At 39.1% G+C, this 19780-nt stretch overlaps 1 protein-coding gene across 15 annotated transcripts in view; it reads left to right on the top strand.

The window, feature by feature from the left end:
- Nucleotides 1-18076, top strand: part of ACSL4 (acyl-CoA synthetase long chain family member 4) — an 83680-nt gene extending 65604 nt beyond the window's left edge. For all 15 annotated transcript variants that reach the window (XM_035113690.3, XM_088664635.1, XM_035113693.3 and 12 more), the window contains 10 exons: nucleotides 2089-2239; nucleotides 3750-3873; nucleotides 4636-4707; nucleotides 6733-6872; nucleotides 7292-7464; nucleotides 7918-7992; nucleotides 8584-8775; nucleotides 9306-9420; nucleotides 10658-10815; nucleotides 13699-18076. In XM_035113690.3, the coding sequence (XP_034969581.2) occupies nucleotides 2089-2239; nucleotides 3750-3873; nucleotides 4636-4707; nucleotides 6733-6872; nucleotides 7292-7464; nucleotides 7918-7992; nucleotides 8584-8775; nucleotides 9306-9420; nucleotides 10658-10815; nucleotides 13699-13856 (1358 nt within the window). In that variant the 3' untranslated portion in view covers nucleotides 13857-18076. The remainder of the gene's footprint in view (nucleotides 1-2088; nucleotides 2240-3749; nucleotides 3874-4635; nucleotides 4708-6732; nucleotides 6873-7291; nucleotides 7465-7917; nucleotides 7993-8583; nucleotides 8776-9305; nucleotides 9421-10657; nucleotides 10816-13698) is intronic.
- Nucleotides 18077-19780: the final 1704 nt, after the last annotated feature.

Genomic DNA, 19780 nt, shown 5'->3' with positions numbered 1-19780 from the left:
AAATAATAACAATGTCACCAGCAGTTGCACTGCTAAAGAGGGGGCATTCCACAAGCACTCTAGCTTGGCATCTCTCTCTCTCTCTCTCTCTCTCTCTCTCTCTCTCTCTCTCTCTCTCTCTCTCTCAAAATAATTTCTATTGGAATTTTATTTACAACATAACACAAAATCCCCCCCCAATACACAAATCTGCCCTCGTTAAACGTGAACATAACATACAGTGAACATAACATACAATACAAACAACCAAATAAAAGACTTCCTTTATCCTGTATCTGGCCTCCTTATTTACTTCTTATAAACTGTTTCCTTTATGAATAATTACTAAGATTTTTCTAATTATAACTTAAATATTCACAAAGTCTCCTGCAGACATTAATCAAACAAGTTCAGGTATGTATTTTAGGGCACTGTTTTGTGAAATAATCTCTGCATTTCCCCCATGCTTTTTGAAACTCTTGTGTAGTGTGATCTCTAATTGCCTCTGTTAATCTAGCCAGTTCAATATACTCTTAACAGTTTACCTTACTTGTTGGCACAGTTTCTTTTTTCCAGTTTTTAGCAATTGACAATTCTCATTCCAGTGAGCAGAGTATTAAAATTTTGATAATGCAATATTCCAGGGATGGGGTCCCATTTGGTCCACCAGGCTGCCAAATTTTCCAAAAAACCATGCCCACCTCTCCCACATTGATGTCATATGTGAAGTTGAATGTAGGACAGGTAGATATGTGGCTGGATCAGCTGCAGAAAGCAGGACTGAACTCCCTGTGCAGGGATTTTAATTGTGCTGGGTCACAATCTCTCTCAATTCCCACCTCTAAAGCTTTGGTAAGTGGACAGAATTACTACCCCAGAGTATATTCCATACTTGTCCTGTTCTGGTCCCACATATGAGCTCACAAGGCAAGGCAAGATTGGCTCTCACAGCACCAAGGAGGTCTAGTGAACAATTTGTTCTGACAAGGGTTGGAAGTGAATTGAAACCTCTTGTGCCTTTGCCTCCAATCCACCTCTGTTCTTTGCTTCTTGAGCACTAGAGGTTTTTTAAAAGACTAACTCTCTGGCCTGAAGACAGATGCATCTCCTGCAGTCCTTGGCTTATCACCTTGTGTAGTCCTTGTGGCGCTAAAGTAGTGAGGTAGTGGGAGAAGCGTGCAGGCCCTCAGTCCCAGGAAATACACTTATAAGAATACCGGATTTGGTTTTATTTCGGTCCTGCTGCTATAGGAGCTAGTTAATGGGCTCCTGCCTGCAAGCCTCAAATTAAGTGGTCCTAGCATCAGGCTCAAATCCAGGAAACTGGCCTGGTTCCTTTGCTAGTGACACTGTAGCCTCTAACCTGATGCCCTGGTCACTGCTGGATTCCAGGTTCACAGCACCACTCGCATTCATTTTAAATCTTGCCTCATAACACTCACCTTCAGTGGAAGAGCTTTATCCTGTTCCTCTGAGCCTGCATTGGAGCAAAGCATCAGGAAGCTGAACCTTCCAGATGTCACCCATAAGTTGATAGTTCTTTCAAGTCTACTTGAAGCCTCGGCAGAGGGGCAAGCAAAGCACCCAGTCAACATTGACTAATTTGTCAATAAAGATGAAGTCTACTTTTCACCCATAGCCAGAACCATGCATCCTGTTCAGCAGGAATAGATACAATCATAACGACACCAGCAGGGTATGGATCCCCTTCCTGAGAACTATTTGAGCCCTTCTCCAAGTGCGATACTTTTGATTAACATCAAAATAAAAATGGCATGTAGATATGTCACATATCTTAGTATTTCACTACTTTCTTCCTAATGAGATTAAAGTTGCTTTGGAAATTTCCATTTCTAGAAAGAAGCCCTTCCAATTAGTTCTAAGCTAAAAGACAGAAACTTCTGGGACTTTTTGACCTTTTATAGGAATGCAGATAAGAGTATTCTGGTTTTGGTTTCCCACACAGAGAAAGTACTTACAGTCAAATTTCTTCATAAATTTTGTTTATACCTTGTTTTACAGCTAAGATTGGCATCATAAAATACAGTTTAATTCATTTTCTGTGATGTACTGATCTTTAATGTTTGTTGCCCCTGATCTTTTTTCTAGTAAATATCTCTCCAAGTCGACCTACTGCCACAGATATGGCCTTAGTAATGTACACCAGTGGCTCCACTGGGAAACCTAAAGGAGTGATGATGATGCATAAAAACTTGATAGCTGGAATGACAGGACAGTGTGAACGGATACCAGGGTTGGGGTAAGCATTTCCTGTTTTTCAAAGATGTATGTCAAACTTTTTAAGACAACACTGTCTTTCTGTAATCATTTATGGTGCAATCCCGCTTCTTCCCTATGGAGGATCAGGGCACAGCAGCATACCTGTCGACAGTGTGGCAACCAGAGGAATAGGGCCAATTAACGCCTTTTTGGTGTTTCCTCTCACCAGTCACTTAGCAATGATTAAAGTTCATGTGGGCGCGTGTGGCACTTGCTGTTAACTGCAGCTACTGATGGACAAGCAAGGAGGCAGGGCAGAGAGGATTAGGTTGGCCCATTTTAAACCCTCTTCCTATGACTTTCCATTCCTTCCTCTATGTGTTTTTACATCCTGTCCCCAGCAGATAGAGAGGGGGATTGCACTCTGGATGAATCATTAGCATGAGACTTAACTGACAAGGACTAGAATGGGTTAAACAGAACAGTGTTCAAAACAAGAGATAAATTAGTCTGTGTAAGATAAAAGTTATGTGCTTTTCCTAGGAAATGTTATTTATGGATCCTGGGTTCATATTCTGGCTATTTACTTGCTTCTTACTGGATTATAACCTTGCACCTTGGACAGGATCATTTTAAGGCAATGATAGAGTATTTAACTCTAGTGCTGCTAAAGTTAAGGGGGAGACATAGGAGTGGAAAACAAACAAACCCTTTATAAAACAGAGGTCTGAGATGTTTGAATACCAGTCTGAGGATTTTGTAATAGACTTTTTGGGCATCATATATCTACTCTGCTAGATAAGTGGGGAGAAGGCCAAACAAAGGAAACGTAAGTGCTCGTGGCTGATACTTCACCAGTTTTTTGGAAATTGGGTGCATCCTGGAACTGACATGAATGCACCAAAGGGAAGCTTTCTTTTTTTATTGCCTGGAAGACTATTGGTGAGGAAGTAGGAGAATAGAAACAGACTTTAAATGGAAACCTGTTGTAGCCTTAAGAAGGGCAATAATAAAACCACAGTGGAAACCTATTTTAACCTGATGTCTCCAAGCTGGAGAGAATACTCTGCTTGGAAAATAATTGACAAGTCCAGGAAGTTGAATAGTAGGTACAAAATTCTTTCCATTGGTGAGATGTATTTAAAGCTTTCATCTGTTAAGTAATCAAATTGGCCTGGCTGTATGTTAGAGAACATAGATCCAAGAAGCCCTCAAGTATGAAAAAACAACAACTGTTTTCTGTGCTTTATAAAAAGAGGATTGGACAAATTCACAGAGGGCAAAGCTATCGGAGGTTAGTCTCCAAAATGGCTATGTTATACCTCCACTGTCAGAGGCAGTATGCCTCTGAACAAGAATTGCTGGAAATCACTGGTGGAGGAAGTGCTGCTGCACTAAAGTTCTGCATGCATCCTTCCCATGGATATTTGGTTGGCTACATTGAGAACAGAGTGCTGGACTGGATGGGCCTTTGACCTGATCCAGCAGGGCTCTTTTTAAGTTCAGATACCCTGCATGCTATACTGAAGCACATAATTTTTCTCCTTTAGACCCAAGGACACATACATTGGCTATTTGCCTCTGGCTCATGTATTAGAACTGACAGCAGAAATTTCCTGTATTACTTACGGCTGCAGGATTGGATATTCCTCTCCTCTCACACTATCAGACCAGGTAAGCAAATGTATTGACCTCTCCTGTTGGTTGTTCACAAAGAAAGAAATTCATTAACATTCAGTTGAATTAACACAACTGTTGTGAATAGCATGGAGATGAATAGCAATCCTAGACTCGCCACATTGAAATGTTCAAAGCACAGTAGTGGCTAGTGTAGGAAAGTGTAACATCCAAAAAGGCGCTCGGGAAACTGCTTTTAGAAAAATCTAGTTAAACAGCATGATCCACCCCTCAATACCTATAGTCATCTTTAGGATCCGCTTTACAATTAAATAAAAAGAATTGTATCCATCCATAGCACTTTTAACAGCCTGCTCACATATATGTGTATATAATAGAGTGTCTTGAACAGGCAAGCCCATCAGTTGCTTACCCTGACGCACTATAATATGTTGAACATGCAATAAATAATATTTATCTTACTCAGTAACTGAATAATTTTAGCCTGCACAGATCTGTGATGCCAGGAAAAGTTTTGCAGCTCCCTTATTGTGTGAAAAAATGGATTTAAGCTAGGTTTCAAAGAGCACCACTCCCCAATATTTTGTCTCATTACTTAGTTGCATCAAGGCCTGCAGATAACCACCTACAACATTGCTGTTTCTTTTAGTATTGAAAAGTGTGTTGTTAGTGGGCTTCCTTGTATTTTGAGGTTCATTCTCTTTCACTAAATGGAATAAAGTAATTGTATTTGGAATGTGGCAGTCTTTGGGCTCTTAATGTACTTTTAACTGGGATTCTCATACTCTTTTCTTGCAGTCAAGTAAAATTAAAAAGGGAAGCAAAGGAGATTGTTCTATTTTGAAACCAACATTGATGGCAGCTGTGCCTGTAAGTATGGGTTGGGACAAGTGGCTAGTAAAATACTTGTATTTTCCATAACTTTTTGAAAAAATAATATTTATTAAGTTTCCCTATTTAACAATCCAATAAAGGCCACATTAAAGACATTCCGAATTATAAAATAATCAAACAATCCAAATTTTAAGCCAAATCATAAATCTTTGTTTGACTTCCCATGCTCTGAGATCGGAGGATTGCCATCTCACATTTGTGTTGCTTTCTTAATTAGTCCAGGTGGTTCCTATAATCAATCCAATCTTAATCTTTTGTCCATTTTCACAGCCTCTGAGTTCGTCCAGCAAGCAAGTTATGTCAAAACAATTTGTTTCTGTGTGGGTGTTTATTTTTTTTCATGTCTTTCACTTTTGCTTCTTCCACTCTTAACAGTCCCATCAGAATTAATTGCAAGTTCATAAATCTTTTCCACACAGTTAATAATTAGATCAAAATTATATCAATATTGCAATATAGTTCAGTCTCACTTGCGTACATAATCAATCGGTATTCAAACTTTCCAGGGGGATTTGCCAAGTAAAATAGCAAATACGCAGTATATCAAATAGAAACAAAGGTGGCTCCCTCCCCCCCTTTCCATTCTGACATACCAGTTTCATAGAAAAGATAATCTCTCTTCCACTCAAATGCTTTAGCTCCTCAGTGGCTGAACAGTTGGCAGAGTAGTTTATTTCCCCTCACTCAGAGCATGCCCGATAATTAAGTCCGAATTATCATCTTAAAAAACAGGAGTTTGTTCGCTCATGGTGGGGACTTTGGAGAGTCGCCAAAGAGACACACAGTGTTTTCTACCAAGCACCCCCTGTCCCCTCATTCCTACCAGATTGGAGGGCAGGTGTTGGGTGATCTGTGGGTGAAGCCCCCCCCCCCCCGGCCCTGGGGTGGTTGGGAGGATGATTACTTCCATCTCATCCTCAAAATATCCTGTGCGAAACGGCAGAGAAGTAATCAACAGTCTCCACCATGGCAAGCCAAACCGGAAGTCTCCTTTTATTTTCCATATCATTCACTCCCAACATCCTCAACACTAAGAAGTAGAGTGAATCTGTATGGTAACTTTTTATTTTAATTTAGTAGTTAAAAGGTACAGTAACATATCTTCCATATACATATATTGTGATGCAGTATATATGTATATTATACATTTTAGAATTATATTTGGTCTTTGAGTCTGGGATATTTGAGTGCATGATTGAGTGCAAATAATCCATGCTATTACTATAGATATCTTAGCAGCTAATAATTTACATAGCTGACTGTTGAATATAGGCAACCTAACTTATCTTCTTTCCCTGCCACCACAAAATATTATGATTTTAACCAGCAGTTGATGCTGCAAAACTATGTCCCCTTTCCTAAGAGTAGGCTCCATTGTATTTCACTGGGATTTGCTTCTGAATAGATATGTACATGACTGCACTGTGAAAGACCTAATACAAGCTATGGCAGAAAGTCCAACTTGCAGAAAAAGAACATACTTCATAAGCTTCATGAGTGTCCCATAAATCTGACCCATGCTCAGAAAATAAACAAAATCAGTGCTGGGGCAATTGGAAAACTCCTTTATGAGTTGGTTTTTTTAAACAAAAAGAAAAGAATGTGGTGGTTAGAACTGCAGACCTTGAAGGTTGTCTTCAGATACTATAGTGATGCAAATTAGATACTGTTGTAACTATTTATTAAACATTCAAAACCAATGTGCTATACTAAAACCTTGTTGAAATAGCATAGCTCTTAAGGGAGGAAAGCTCAATTTTTCCATTGTGCATTTCAGCTTGTGCCTACGCAGAATGGCTCCCGGCTAACATTGACCATAAATAGATTAACTAGACTGTACGCTAAAGCATTGCACAACTAAGGAAAAACTAAGCTGTTTAAAATGAATGAGATTCCTGTTTCCTGTTGCCTTTTTAGATTGCCAGACTGTACTAGTATAAGCAGGACCAGGAATTGTAATTTTTCTCAACACTCACCTTTATAAAAAAAATCTTTCTATAGGAAATCATGGACCGAATTTATAAGAATGTTATGAGCAAAGTTCAAGAGATGAACTATATCCAGAGAACACTATTCAAGATAGGATATGACTATAAATTGGAACAAATAAAAAGGGGTTATGATGCACCTCTATGTAATTTGTAAGTATATTTCATATATGTGCCAGTTAATATGTTAAAGCTACAAGTAATTATATAGCTACAAGTAATTATATAGGGAGCAACAATTTAGGAAATGCATTTCTACTAATTTTGTATTCTAAAGAACCAGTGCAAGAAGCATCCCAAATATGGTCCTCCTGCTGTACATCCTCAAGTGTATCTGAATGATACTTATGTAGAGGTTAATGTATTGCACTTTAGGCTACTGTTCCAATATGATCTAGGTTTCGAGACCTTTTAAACCTTTCTACCAGATGAAACATTTTTAGTGCTAGCACTCAACGAAGGGCATAGAGTGGAAGTGAAGGGCATAGAGTGGAAGAGCACGTTGTTTGTCAGGAAGGAGATATTGGAATTGCACATACTTGTTTATTAATGCTAGATTCTTTTCCTTTAAGACTCTTATTTAACAAGGTGAAAGCACTCCTAGGGGGGAATGTACGCATGATGCTTTCAGGAGGAGCACCCCTTTCACCTCAAACACAAAGATTCATGAACATTTGTTTCTGCTGTCCTGTTGGCCAAGGATATGGGTTAACAGAAACCTGTGGAGCAGGGACAATTACTGAAGGTAACAATTTAGGGTTACATCATCTCTGTTTCCAGGAGGTCTGTATGGTTTGCTGCTAAACAATTGAATTAACTTTTCACTGGTTGTTCTTTTATCTAGTCTCTATAGTTTAACTTACAATGCTTCCAGAGAATCTGTTTGTTGAGCATTCATCTGATTTATTATCTTAAATTTATGGGTAGGTTATACAGTGTTGCATCAAGCAGTTGTTATCTCATGCTTTTCAGTGCGTTTTCCCATTGCTTTCTTTACCACAAAAGTCTTATTTTGTTTTATTTTGGAAGTGGGTTTGTTGCACAAGAGCGTCAAATCCACTTTAATTGCATTAGTTGAATTTGCCTGTTTCTGCTTGAATATCATCCACAAAACAGCAACTATCTGGAAGCACCTAGAATTTTAAATTGGAAAAACTCTTTTGGCTGCTGTCTTAAATCTTTTCTGATTTTCCTCTAGTTTCTGACTACAGCACTGGCAGAGTAGGGGCTCCTCTAATCTGCTGTGAGATTAAACTGAGAGACTGGCAAGAAGGTAAGAGAGCACTGCATGTGCAGTACAAATTGCAGTAGCACTTTCCATTTTCCATTACTAATACTGTATAATGCACGTATAAACTCTGAAAAACTTACCAGTCAAACTTACAGACCAATCCTTATGCATATTTGTTCAGCAGAAAATTCCAGTTAAGTTGAATAGGGCTTGCTTAGTAAGCTTGTACAAGATGGCTGTGTTAGCTGCAATTGTATGCTCACTTACTGGAAATAAACCCCGCAAATTTTTTTGGGGGGGGCCTTAATTCTCAGTAACCATGCATAGGCCAGAGTTGGTGTCATCTTCATGCCTGTCATGTAACAAGCTCAATTGGCTTGGCATTAAAGGGGGGAGCATTGTAGGTATTTGTCATTCCTAATAAAGGATGGCATTTTGTAGTCCCTGTGAATTTGGTATCTTGATACAGTTAATCATTGATGTTCACTTCTTCAGTACAGCACTTTCTTATTGTATAGCTTTACTGCTTACTTTTATAGCCTGCTTTATAGCTGCTTTGCTTTCTTTCTCATTGATTGCAGGAAAGCAAGAACTATAATTGTTATTGTTAATTATTTTATATAACTTTTTCAGGAGGCTATACGACCAGAGACCAACCAAACCCTAGGGGAGAGATTATAATTGGTGGACCTAATGTCTCAATGGGATACTTCAAAAATGAAGAGAAAACAGCAGAAGATTTCATTATTGATGAAAATGGTCAGCAATGGTTTTGCACTGGAGACATTGGAGAGTTTCATCCTGATGGCTGCCTGCAAATCATAGGTGCCTTATCTTTTTTTCTGGTTGGGGTGAAGTTTGATACTTAAAAATTTAATATACAATGTGTGTCATACTGGAGAAGATCTGTAGAAATCAGTGGACTTAAATAGCTTCCATTTATTTCAGTGAGTCTACTCTGAATATGATTTGTTTGGATTTCAGTCACCCAATGTATTATGTCTTCCTGTTATACAGGAGTGTGCTATATTAGAGCCTTAACCAAATTCTGTCTTGCCATACATCTTAACAGAAATTCTTTTAATCGTGCCTTTAAATTTTATGTATACATTTTTTACTTTGGCATCGAACTCATAGTAGAGTCCCTGTTGCAAAGGCAAATCCCTTGTCACTTTGAATAACAAAATGAAACATCTGATTGTATATTGAGCTTTCTCCTAACACATGGTGTAAATGGAAACATATATCTGGGTGTTTGCTTCACAAATACAGTGGGACATAGTTCTGAGTAAAGATGTATAGGATCAAATTGCATGCTGTCTCTAAAGCACCATTTCACCCAATTATTTCCCCAGATCGCAAAAAAGATTTGGTGAAGTTGCAGGCAGGAGAATATGTATCGCTGGGCAAAGTTGAGGCAGCTCTGAAAAACTGTCCACTTATTGACAATATATGTGCTTATGCCAAAAGGTAGGTTTGTATCAATTTGCTGGAGGCTTTTAAAAAACCCAAATCACTTTGAAAAGCAAAGTAGCATATTTAGTTAGAATGAGCCTTGTTCTTTCTTTACTATCCAAAGGCTTTCTTGCATGACTATAGAATTGCAGGAGTGGAAATTAGACACAGGACTGCTTCAACAGGTTTAGAGCTGACACACACATGCCTTTCCCTAGCTCAGGTTACAGGTACATTAAGTTGGCACAGAGAAACAGCAGCTGTTAACTCTCTGATAACTCTGGAAAGAATTGCTGTATTCCAAATAGGTAGCACCTGAATGTCTCCAGCATTTTACAAGTAAAAAAGCCAACCCTCTTTTTCTTCATCTTTAGCCTTTATATAGAAATGAGATAATTAACAGCAAAAGACTTTTCCTATAGGTAGTAGAAAAACATGGCGCTGTATTTTCCTTTTTGTTCTTATTAACACTTCTGTGTTGGAATTGTGTTGAATCTTACGTGCACTCCTTTTTTTTCTTTTTAGACTTAATCAAACATGATAAATGAGCTGTCTCCAGTGGTTTATATCCAACTAAATTTTACTTAGAGCTGACCTATTGAAATAAATGAACCTTTTAGTTGTTGCCACTTATTTCAATGTGTCTACTCAGAAAGACTAGCCTTGGATACAACCCACACTACAGATTTGTAGGATTGGAGTACGTTTCTACCTAAAGCACATAGGAGCATATATTTTTTGCAAGCAAAGTAGTATGATTATGGGTCCTGAACTTACCTTCCAAGTCCCGGACTGCAGAATCCGGGACCGGCAGCCGTGTGACACCAGAAGTTGCGTCGATGTAACTTCCGGTGTCGCTTTGCCCTTCTATGGGCACCAAAATGGCCACCGCCGGCTTCGAAAGTCGCTTGTACGCATTCAGGAAGTGCGTCAACGCAACTTCCGGCGTCGCTCCGCCCATCTATGGGCACCAAAAATGGCCTCCGCTGACACCGGAAGTCGTGTCTATGCACTTCCGGACATACGTAGATGCGACTTTTGAAGCCGTCGGCGGACATTTTTGGTGCCCATAGAAGGGCAAATCGGAAAGAAAAAAATGGCCGCCGGCAGGAGAAAATAACGGAGAAAAACGGGAGATGAAGTGATACGGGGGACCACCGGGAAAAGGTAAGTAAAATCGGGGTTTTCCCGGAGAAAACGGGGTACTTGGCAGCTATGGTCCTGAATGAATTTCTCCTGCGTTCTTTTCTAGTGACCAATCTTACGTCATCAGTTTTGTGGTTCCTAATCAGAAGAAATTAACTGCTCTTGCTGAACAGAAAGGTGCAACTGGCAGCTGGGTGGATATCTGTAACAATCCAACAATGGAATCTGAAGTCCTGAAAGAGATTAAGCAGATGGCTAACAAAAGTAAGCAAACAGCTATTTCTGGGTATCAGAATACTGTTGTAATGATACAAAAGTCAGACCTGCAACAAAATGATGAGACTATAGCAGGAGTGGAGGACCCTCTTTGGCACAAGAGTCACATTGAGCCCCACAAGCTTTCTAACTGGCCCTCAAGACTCTTCCATGCCACTGCCTCTCACCCCAGGCCATATATAGCCTTATCGCCTATATACTTGGGGTGTCAGCCATGCCTTCATTTTGGGTTTTTGTTTTTAAAACACACCCCTAGAAACCTGCTTTCCCCAAACATAGTGACACTTTCCTCTTGTTTCCATGCTGGTTCTGTTTCTTTGGGTGGCAGGCAGGAAAAGGTCTGGACAAACACATTTTGGTTACTTGCCATTAGAAAGTGGGAAATATTGTGTGACTCTCTGAAATACTGCCTTTTAGGGATCCAATTTCCCCATCCTCCTCTCCTCCCTTTCATTTTAAAAGAAGTTATACTGGAATAGCCCATGGGAATTCGGTATTCAGCTTTCCAGATCTGCCATCCTTTCCATTCCCAAGATTCCAGCTCCTGGATGCATGCTGAAAACACAGCTTACTTGCAACATTGCTGTGCTTCCTTTTACTTGAAACTTGCTGCATGGTATTTAACGCTATGAACTGTGCCAAGCAGTGTAAGCCTAGTACTCAAGCACTGCAGCATAGCTGAATGTGTTGTGGGCATAGCAAGAACTGTACTGTAAAGACAATTCAAATTAGGAAATGGCATCTGGTTAAAACCAAAAGGATTAGGAATAAATGCAAAAATGGATCCTGACCTGGGTTCTCTCTCAAAATGTAGTGACTGGATATGTCATTACTGTTCAATAGATTTAAATATATTGATTGCTGGGGTTGGGGAATGGTCACTTAACATTAACTGGGCTGTGTAAGGGTAGAAAAGGCAGAATTGCTTCTAGGAATACAGACAGCCCTTGGGAGCATCCTAATTCATTACTCTCCTGCCATCTAGTGGCTATAGGTACACCTTTTTCTTTCTTTTTTTAAAAAAACACCAGCAAAACATTTAGGCTTTACAGTATAAATTAAATACTTTACAGTATTTAATTCAATTTTGCCTCATATTTTTAGCAAAATTCTCACAGCAGGTACCAATTCAGGTTTATATTGACATACTATAAACAGTAGAGAAAATATTCTAAAACATCAATTTATACAGTAATGGGTTGACAAAACAACAACAACAATGAAATGTAACGAAAGAACAGTATGACCATTCCTCCCACAGAATAACAAACTTAGCATGTTCATATGGGAACAGGCAGTCTTTTAATAAGTACTTTCTTAACAAAAACTGGTACATTTTAAATGGAAGCTTTTAAATTAATTTCTTCCACGTTGGCAGTTCACTCATCATAGCTTGCTTATTCTTACAGCAGTAAAAACAAGTTGTTAAACCAATTGCTTTCCAGGAGTCCCAGTTTAATTCAATGTAAGCCAAAACTGGAATTCTTACTTGAAGAAGCACAACACACTGAAATTAATGTTCATTACATTCTGGCAAAATCAATAGCCTTAATTTTATTTCAAAATTTGTTTAAATGTCTTGTTATATTATAATGATAATTTAAAATTAAACATACTTATTGAGTTACATTCCTGCTCACACTTCAAAGCAGAAAAGCAGCACATGAAGCTCTGCTTTCTTAAATTAATTTATACCATACTTTTCTATATTACCTTGAATTGATGCTGTAAACAAATTAGCAACCAGTGAAGATGTCTAAGGATTGGCATAATTTGATCTGATCCGCTGGCCCTGGGCAAAAGCCTGGAAGTGAACCAAATGCTTTGGAGGTTTCTGTATTGAATAACCAATATGCATATTTACATTTTTAAAAAATAGTAAACTAAAATTCATATAGTCTAGTCAGTTCCCTGGTGTTCCTTGGAAGATTATCAGTGAGGGGTTCTTCAGTGAAATTAGCAGCAATGAGTGACGTTCACTTAAAAAAAAAAACTGCAAGGTGCAGCTGCAGGAATGTCTTGGACATATTCTTAGTCACATGTGAGTAAAGCCCAACAGACTTGACCTGAAAATGCAGAATCTGCTGCAATGCATGAGGTTTCCATGGCAGACATTCAGGAGAGCATTGATGAACAAACATCTGTGGTAAGAGTTCCCTGAAGCTTGAAAATCAGTGTTGTTTCCTGTGTTAATCTAGGCAGTAAAAGCTCTCTTTACTAGACTTCACACAGTTGAGTATTTTGTGCAGGCCATGTTCCATATTTTTCGCTCCATAAGACGCACATGACCATAAGACGCACTTAGTTTTCAGAGGAGCAAAGGGGGAAAGCCCCGTTTTTTGGGGGATCAGCTCACAGTTGTGCAGCTTCTTTTGCAAAGAGGAAAAGCCCCATTTTTAAAGGATCAGCTCAAAGTTGTTGAGTTTACTTTGCAAAGGGAAAAAATCCTGTTCAACTCACAGTTCTGCAGCTTCTGATAATCTAATCAGCCAGATAATCCAATCAACCAGTCACATGTTGCTTGGGAAACAAACAGCCTCCCTCTGCAGAACATTCAACAATGGAGGCCTGGGCAAGGGGCCGGAAGGGAGCTAGCATCCCTTATCTCCCTTCCCAATCTCTTGCAATCAGCTGGCTTCCTCTTTCCCTCTTGTTAGCCTTTAGCTCTTTCTAAAAAAAAAAAAGCACGATCTACTTTTCGCCCCTGGGCAATTCGGCTCCAGGGACCACGCATTCATTCCATAAGACACACAGACATTTCCCCTTCTTTTTAGGAGGAAAAAAATGTGTGTCTTGGGGAGCGAAAAATACGGTAAACCACTGTCATGTTTCCTAATCTCCATTTTTCACTCTCCCAAATTGATCCTGCAGTGAAACTTGAAAGATTTGAAATACCTGTCAAAGTGAGGTTAAGCCCAGAGCCCTGGACTCCAGAGACTGGGCTAGTCACAGATGCTTTCAAATTGAAAAGAAAAGAGCTGAAGAATCATTACCTCAACGACATTGAGCGAATGTATGGCGGTAAATAATCTCCAGACATCGGGAGTCAAGATGTTGTACAGGATTCCTTCTAAAACAAAGCAACAAATGTCATTCCCCAAACGTTGGCTATAATTATAAATGGAGAAGTGGCATTTTGTGAAATGGATGAAAGCTACACTTCATTTTCAAGAAGGAACAGTACTGGCTTCCCGAACTGTACTTTCAAGACGCTGTCCAAATGACTGACCCACTGCCGTAGTTTCATTTGATCACTCCCAGTAAAGAATGGTTGTGTCCATATGAAACTCCCTCACTGGGTAAACCATCATTTCTATCTTTTTATATTCTGGCTTCCCTTACTCATAAGGAATTAAATCATCTTTAATAATTTCACTATGATGATTTTCAAGTGGAGGAAAAAATGAGCTTGTATTTAATTTATGTGTTGTATATGGAAAAAGTGAAGAAAGAGTAAGCAGAATGAAGCTTATACTTTCCAGAGTGCTGCTCATAAATCTGCAATCTCAGGTCCTTTGTTACCGGTAGAGAAAGTAGTTTCTTTTAACTTGACTGTCATTATGAAGAGCTGAGAGACAGAAAAAGATGTTTCTCTCTTGAATGCTACTTTCACACAGCCAAAAACAGATCCACAATGATCCTAGCATGCATCTGCTTTGCACCATGTGTGTGTTTGGTAAACACACAGCAATTTAGTTTATTAAAATGTAACTGATAAGATTTTTTTGGAACAGAAATGTTACCACAGGGTACTGTGGGTTGGTGTTTTTTTTAATAGTTAACTGAATACACATTGAGTGTAGTTAGTCATAGTTTAGGCTCAAAAAAGCACACTTTAGCTGTGTGGAAATACTCTGGAAGAAGAGACACCTGTGGTACTTTTTATGGTATTAACGGTCCAGTTTCATTTTACTCTACACTGAATAACTGTAAAACTAGCTTCTGCCCTTTATTGATCACAGGCCACATCATTCCATTCAATGAATTTAATGTGGAAGGGGCAAAAAATGCACTACTGGTGAGATCTTCAGCTTGCCAGTATTCACAGTGTTTTTAGTGTCTAAAAGGGAAACAAGTACACTTCATAACTGATCTGTAATCCATATTCAGATGCATCCTATCTGCTCCTTAAGGGTTGTGTGCTATATTATCACAAGGAGTTTTCCCCCATTCAAACACCAAAGGATCTAAAATCCTTTTCTAAATGATGACAAGTTTGTGATCTTTACCACCTCCAACACTACACTGACTTCCAATGGTAATGCAGCATCCATAAGTTTTCAGATTATTAGCACATTCCCTTTGAAATCAATGGGACTAAACACATTTGATGGCTACAGTAGTCTGTTTTCTTAAGCATACATTTTTTACTTACCAAGTATGGTGAATTGGGATCTCTGCCTGTCCTTCCAAGCACATCAACACCAGAAATCAAGTCCTATGGGTTTTTATGTTATTTTATTTTCCCCTCTGAAAGGGCATTTCTATTTCTTTTAATACACCACACAAGTCATATGTAAAAGCTTAATTTTGTATTTGTGAGTGATGAATTTGGTCTTTGGAAGTTTTTGTTTGAAGATGTGCTTAAAGGGAAAATACTGTATTTAAAACTTCTGTTTTGTGAAAATGTTTGTTTGAAAACTGGAATTCTTGGTGTGTTGAGAAGAGAGTGGGGCAGCAACTCTCCTGTATTTTGTGTTCTGTGTACTGCATTCAGCTGTTTCTTACTTTTTCCACCCCCTTGAGTTCATGCTCTGGACTTTTATATCCTTGCTGGCAGTTCACACTTGAATTAGAAATGCTGTAAGATGTGGCAATTCTTGATGCTGTTCTATTTTGCACTTTTTTCTTAATCCCTTTTTATACATTGCTTCCAGTTTTGTACAGCTGTGACCCTTGATTGCAATGTGTCATACTTTGACTTGGCTCTAAAAATATTTATAATAGATTTCTTTTATTCATAATATTTAAGTGTGTATATTATGGTCAAAAGAAAACAATCCAGTATTGTTTCTAAATAATGAAGGGATTTTTGTATGAAATGTTGTTTCTGTACTCAAGATTTGGGCAAGATTTCCTTCTATGAAGTGTATGTGTGGGTCAGTCAACCTTCAGAGCAACAACAAATCACCAGTTTCAGTTATTGTCAAACCTATTGAAATATTGTTCTGGCCAGAACTGGCTGTTCTGTCCTTAAGGACCAATTTTAATTTTTGAGGCACAAGGATAGTTCAGACAATTTTTCAACCATACTTCTCCCATCAAACCAGCACACTGCCAATTGAACTTGTTGAGTCCAATCTGAGGGCTGCCAGTGTATGAAGAGTCCTACATTGGGACCAGAAAAATGCCTCTAGGTAGTTCCTCACTAAACACATACACTTGTTTACATAAACAGGAAATCCTTCCCCTATTGATTAGTGGTCCCCCCCCTAAACGAGCTCGTTGTTGAAGTCTACTATATTCGGTATGTGATAAAAATTGCTCTTTCTTAGACACAAATTTGCTATATTGACTTTGTCAAACACGACAAATCTTTAAACAACAAATGTATGGAGTTAATAGCTGTTGTGTGCTTTTAAATCTTAACAGCAGCTTGTGGTGTTTGTTTAGAATGCACTGAGTATATCTCTGACCTATATAGTCTCTTTGCTCTGGTGTTAATGTGGCCTTTATTGACTAACCTCATTTTTGGTATTCATGAAGATATATTTTTAAAAGTTTCCACTGTGAAAGTCTCACAGTTTTCTTCCACAGCTTAAGACTCATCATAGTTGTGTTTTGTTTTGTTTTTTAAAAAAGTCAAGTCCATATAAGATTCACATGACTTTCTATTCCATAAAATACATTTACAGCACAATCCTTTACATTTCTATCCAGGAGTAAGTCCCATTGAGTTCAATGGAACTTACCTGCAGGCAAGTGAATATAGCCTTAACTAGGTTATGCAGCCCCTGCAGCTTACATACTATGTAATTACTATAGACAAACTAGTGAGGGAACGCTTTCTGTGGAACTCATTTGTTTTCAGTTTTCTAACCTCCATAATTTGAATCCCTGCATAGCAATACACTTTCCCTGCAGCTGCAGATGGACTGTTACTTAATTTTTAGATACCTCCTACATTTTCATATCTTTGTCTTGGAATGAAAAATATTCTAGGGCTTTACCAAGAAAATGCAGAGAGATAAACAAGAGTGTGGGTTTTTTTCCTTTTAGGGAAACTGAAGTAGGCAGAGCCTAGGTGATGGTACTACCAATAGATGTCCACCTGTATCCAATACCTCTAAGGCTATGATTTGCGAGAAACAGTAAGCCAAGCTGTAGCAAAGTACTTTTTACTGCTGTGCCGAACTAAACCAAGATTTGGTTTACCATGTCAGCTGAATTGATGTTTAAGTTCTCCTCTCACTAACCACAAGCTATAGTCAGGGTTGTATAGCTTGCTGTTACTGCAAGAGCTTAAATACAAGTCCCCCAGTTGGGATAACACACTAAGCCAAGCCTTGGTTAAGCTTGGCCTATATAGAAAATAGTAGATGGGAACAAAGCAGCTGCATGCTTCTCTGCAGAAGGCTGCACATTTACGTAGTCTTACGAAACCAGTTTGGCTTGCTATGTTGCACAAACCAGGTCAGTCACTGATTGGAAGGCTCCTTTTTGTCACTGGAAAAAGTATGAAATAAGCCCTAAAATCTTCCTGAATTGGTGCTGGGAAGTGAGAGTAGACATCAATAAATTTGTCAGTTGAGTTGCAGATTTGTGGCTGATTTGTCTGTTCTTTCTTTGCTTTTTTATTAGATTCTCCTTTTAAAAAATACACCACTCTTCAGCCACAGAGGCTTCCAGAGCACTGCATTATAGAAAGCTTTCAAGAGTGAAAACTAGCTCTAAATGGTTCTTCAAGAACTAGCTTGTAAAAAAAAACCTTGATATCAATTAATTACCGGTAGGCACTAAGTCACCAAATTTCAGATCAATTTTCTTTTCCATGTGTGAAAATATAACTGGAATATGCATGTCTTTAAGGAACTAGCATTTGCCTGTTTCAAGGCAAGGTTTTGTGGAGAGCATATACTGGCTTTTACTCAGATCAGTCAGTAAAATGTGGCTATTACAGAGAATAAAGCTTGAGAGAGGCCCTGGTTGGTGTTACTGAGATGACATCTTAATAGTTCATATTTTAAAAAAAAGTTTAACTATGGGGGCTGCCTTTGAAAAGGAGGAAATAAAGAAAGAATATAAAGACCTTTGCTTGCCTTTAATTGCCAGCTGTGACAAAAATATTAACTTTCGGCTATGATATTGTGTTTCCTTTAATTAGATTTGCACTGCCTCAGTGCTTGAACAGGAAATAAGTTAAAGCAAACCACCTTATACATGCAAAGATTTGCCATTTTATGGGTGGTTTCTGGCTACTGCAAAGAAAACCGCATACATTCACAAAATGTTATAAAACAAGACAAGTTACTCTCTGAGGTTCCATTAGAAGTTGCTGAAGACAAAGATGTAAGCTTGCACCACATGGTAATTCTAGCTGTGAGCCAAAATTTAAAGAAGAGTATCTTGGTGGCATAACAAAAGTTGGGCGTTAGCATCATTGGACACCTATGAAGGTTCCACCATTGTAGGGTTGTACACTACTGATCACTGGAGCTTGCATATTTTCCTCAGTCAGAGGAGAAGGTAAAGTAATGTCTACATGCCTTATTTGCGCTCTCAGTACTGTTGATTAGGCCCACAGGGGGAAGCAAGTAAATGGACAGTGAACAGGCTGGAGGCTACTAAGGAGACACCCCCCTCCAAAGAAAACCCCAACAACCTGGAACCAGTACTACTGAGTGGTACAGGTAGGGCAATGGGGGGTTAGTTGGTTTGCCTATCCCATAGAACTATATACCTGCCTGCTTCTGCAGGGGCTGTGGTTGTGTTACTTCCAGCCTTGTTCTGAAGCAGGGAGCCTCATGCACTCCTGGAGGTGCTCTGTATTTTAGAACCCAGATTTTCCAGGATTCTATAACTTGGGAAATGTCCACGTATACAGGAGCATCCTCACTTCAGATTACTTTGCACAAGTTGAAGGACGACAAGAATAGCAGTGCAGGGTGGAGTTAGCACCTTAATCCCTGTAGACCCTGCTCATGTGTTTACTTGACTACCTATAGTTTTTGCCACCTTGTGGGCACTAGCACACTGAAGATTTGAGGTGGGGGTATTAAACACCTGTTTCCGTGATGTGATGATCAGCTTATGTGAGCATTGGGACCAAGACACCAAGCACAAATCAGCAAACTTCTGGGTTTCTGCCACAAACCGGGAGACTTTAAAACTAGCTACTCTCAGCCCCAGGTTTGCAATATGGGGATATTGCCACCTAACTTGTGGAAGTATTTCGGGGATTTCAACCACCTAATGCATATGGAAACTGAAGTTGACACTCCCACAGAACCAAGATGCCCCAGTATAGCCACTGCTATTATAGCATATAAACTCAGAACTGAATTATTAACATTACTGTGATTATGCCAGCCTTTATTGGTCCTTCCTATTGCAAAAGAAAATACAATAGTATTTGTGAAGAAATTCAGAGGCTTTTGGAAGTGGAGAAATGGTGCCAATGAGGGCATTTGTTTTAATATTGTGGAAGAGGAAAAGGTTAACTCCTGGCTACATGCTGAAGTCCAAAACTTGATTACCCTACCCACCCAGCAGCTGATACTGTTAGTTTGGATGTTCATGAAAGGAAAGTTTCCTGCCCCCTCCTCTTCATCCTGCTGTCCCCTGTGACCCCCACAAATCTCTGAAGGGTGAGGGGCCCCTGAACAATATATGATGGAGGCAGAGACCAAGCCGATGTGGCAGGTGGTGGTGGCAGCACAACAAGCCCTACAACAGTTTCTGAGTGAGCACAGGTATACCAGGCCCCACTAGCTGCCAGTATTTGCAAATGTTT

Source organism: Zootoca vivipara, chromosome Z2, assembly GCF_965207765.1.
Source record: "Zootoca vivipara chromosome Z2, rZooViv2.hap1.1, whole genome shotgun sequence".
NCBI lineage: Eukaryota > Metazoa > Chordata > Lepidosauria > Squamata > Lacertidae > Zootoca > Zootoca vivipara.
This window is presented reverse-complemented; position numbering and strand designations above follow the sequence as displayed.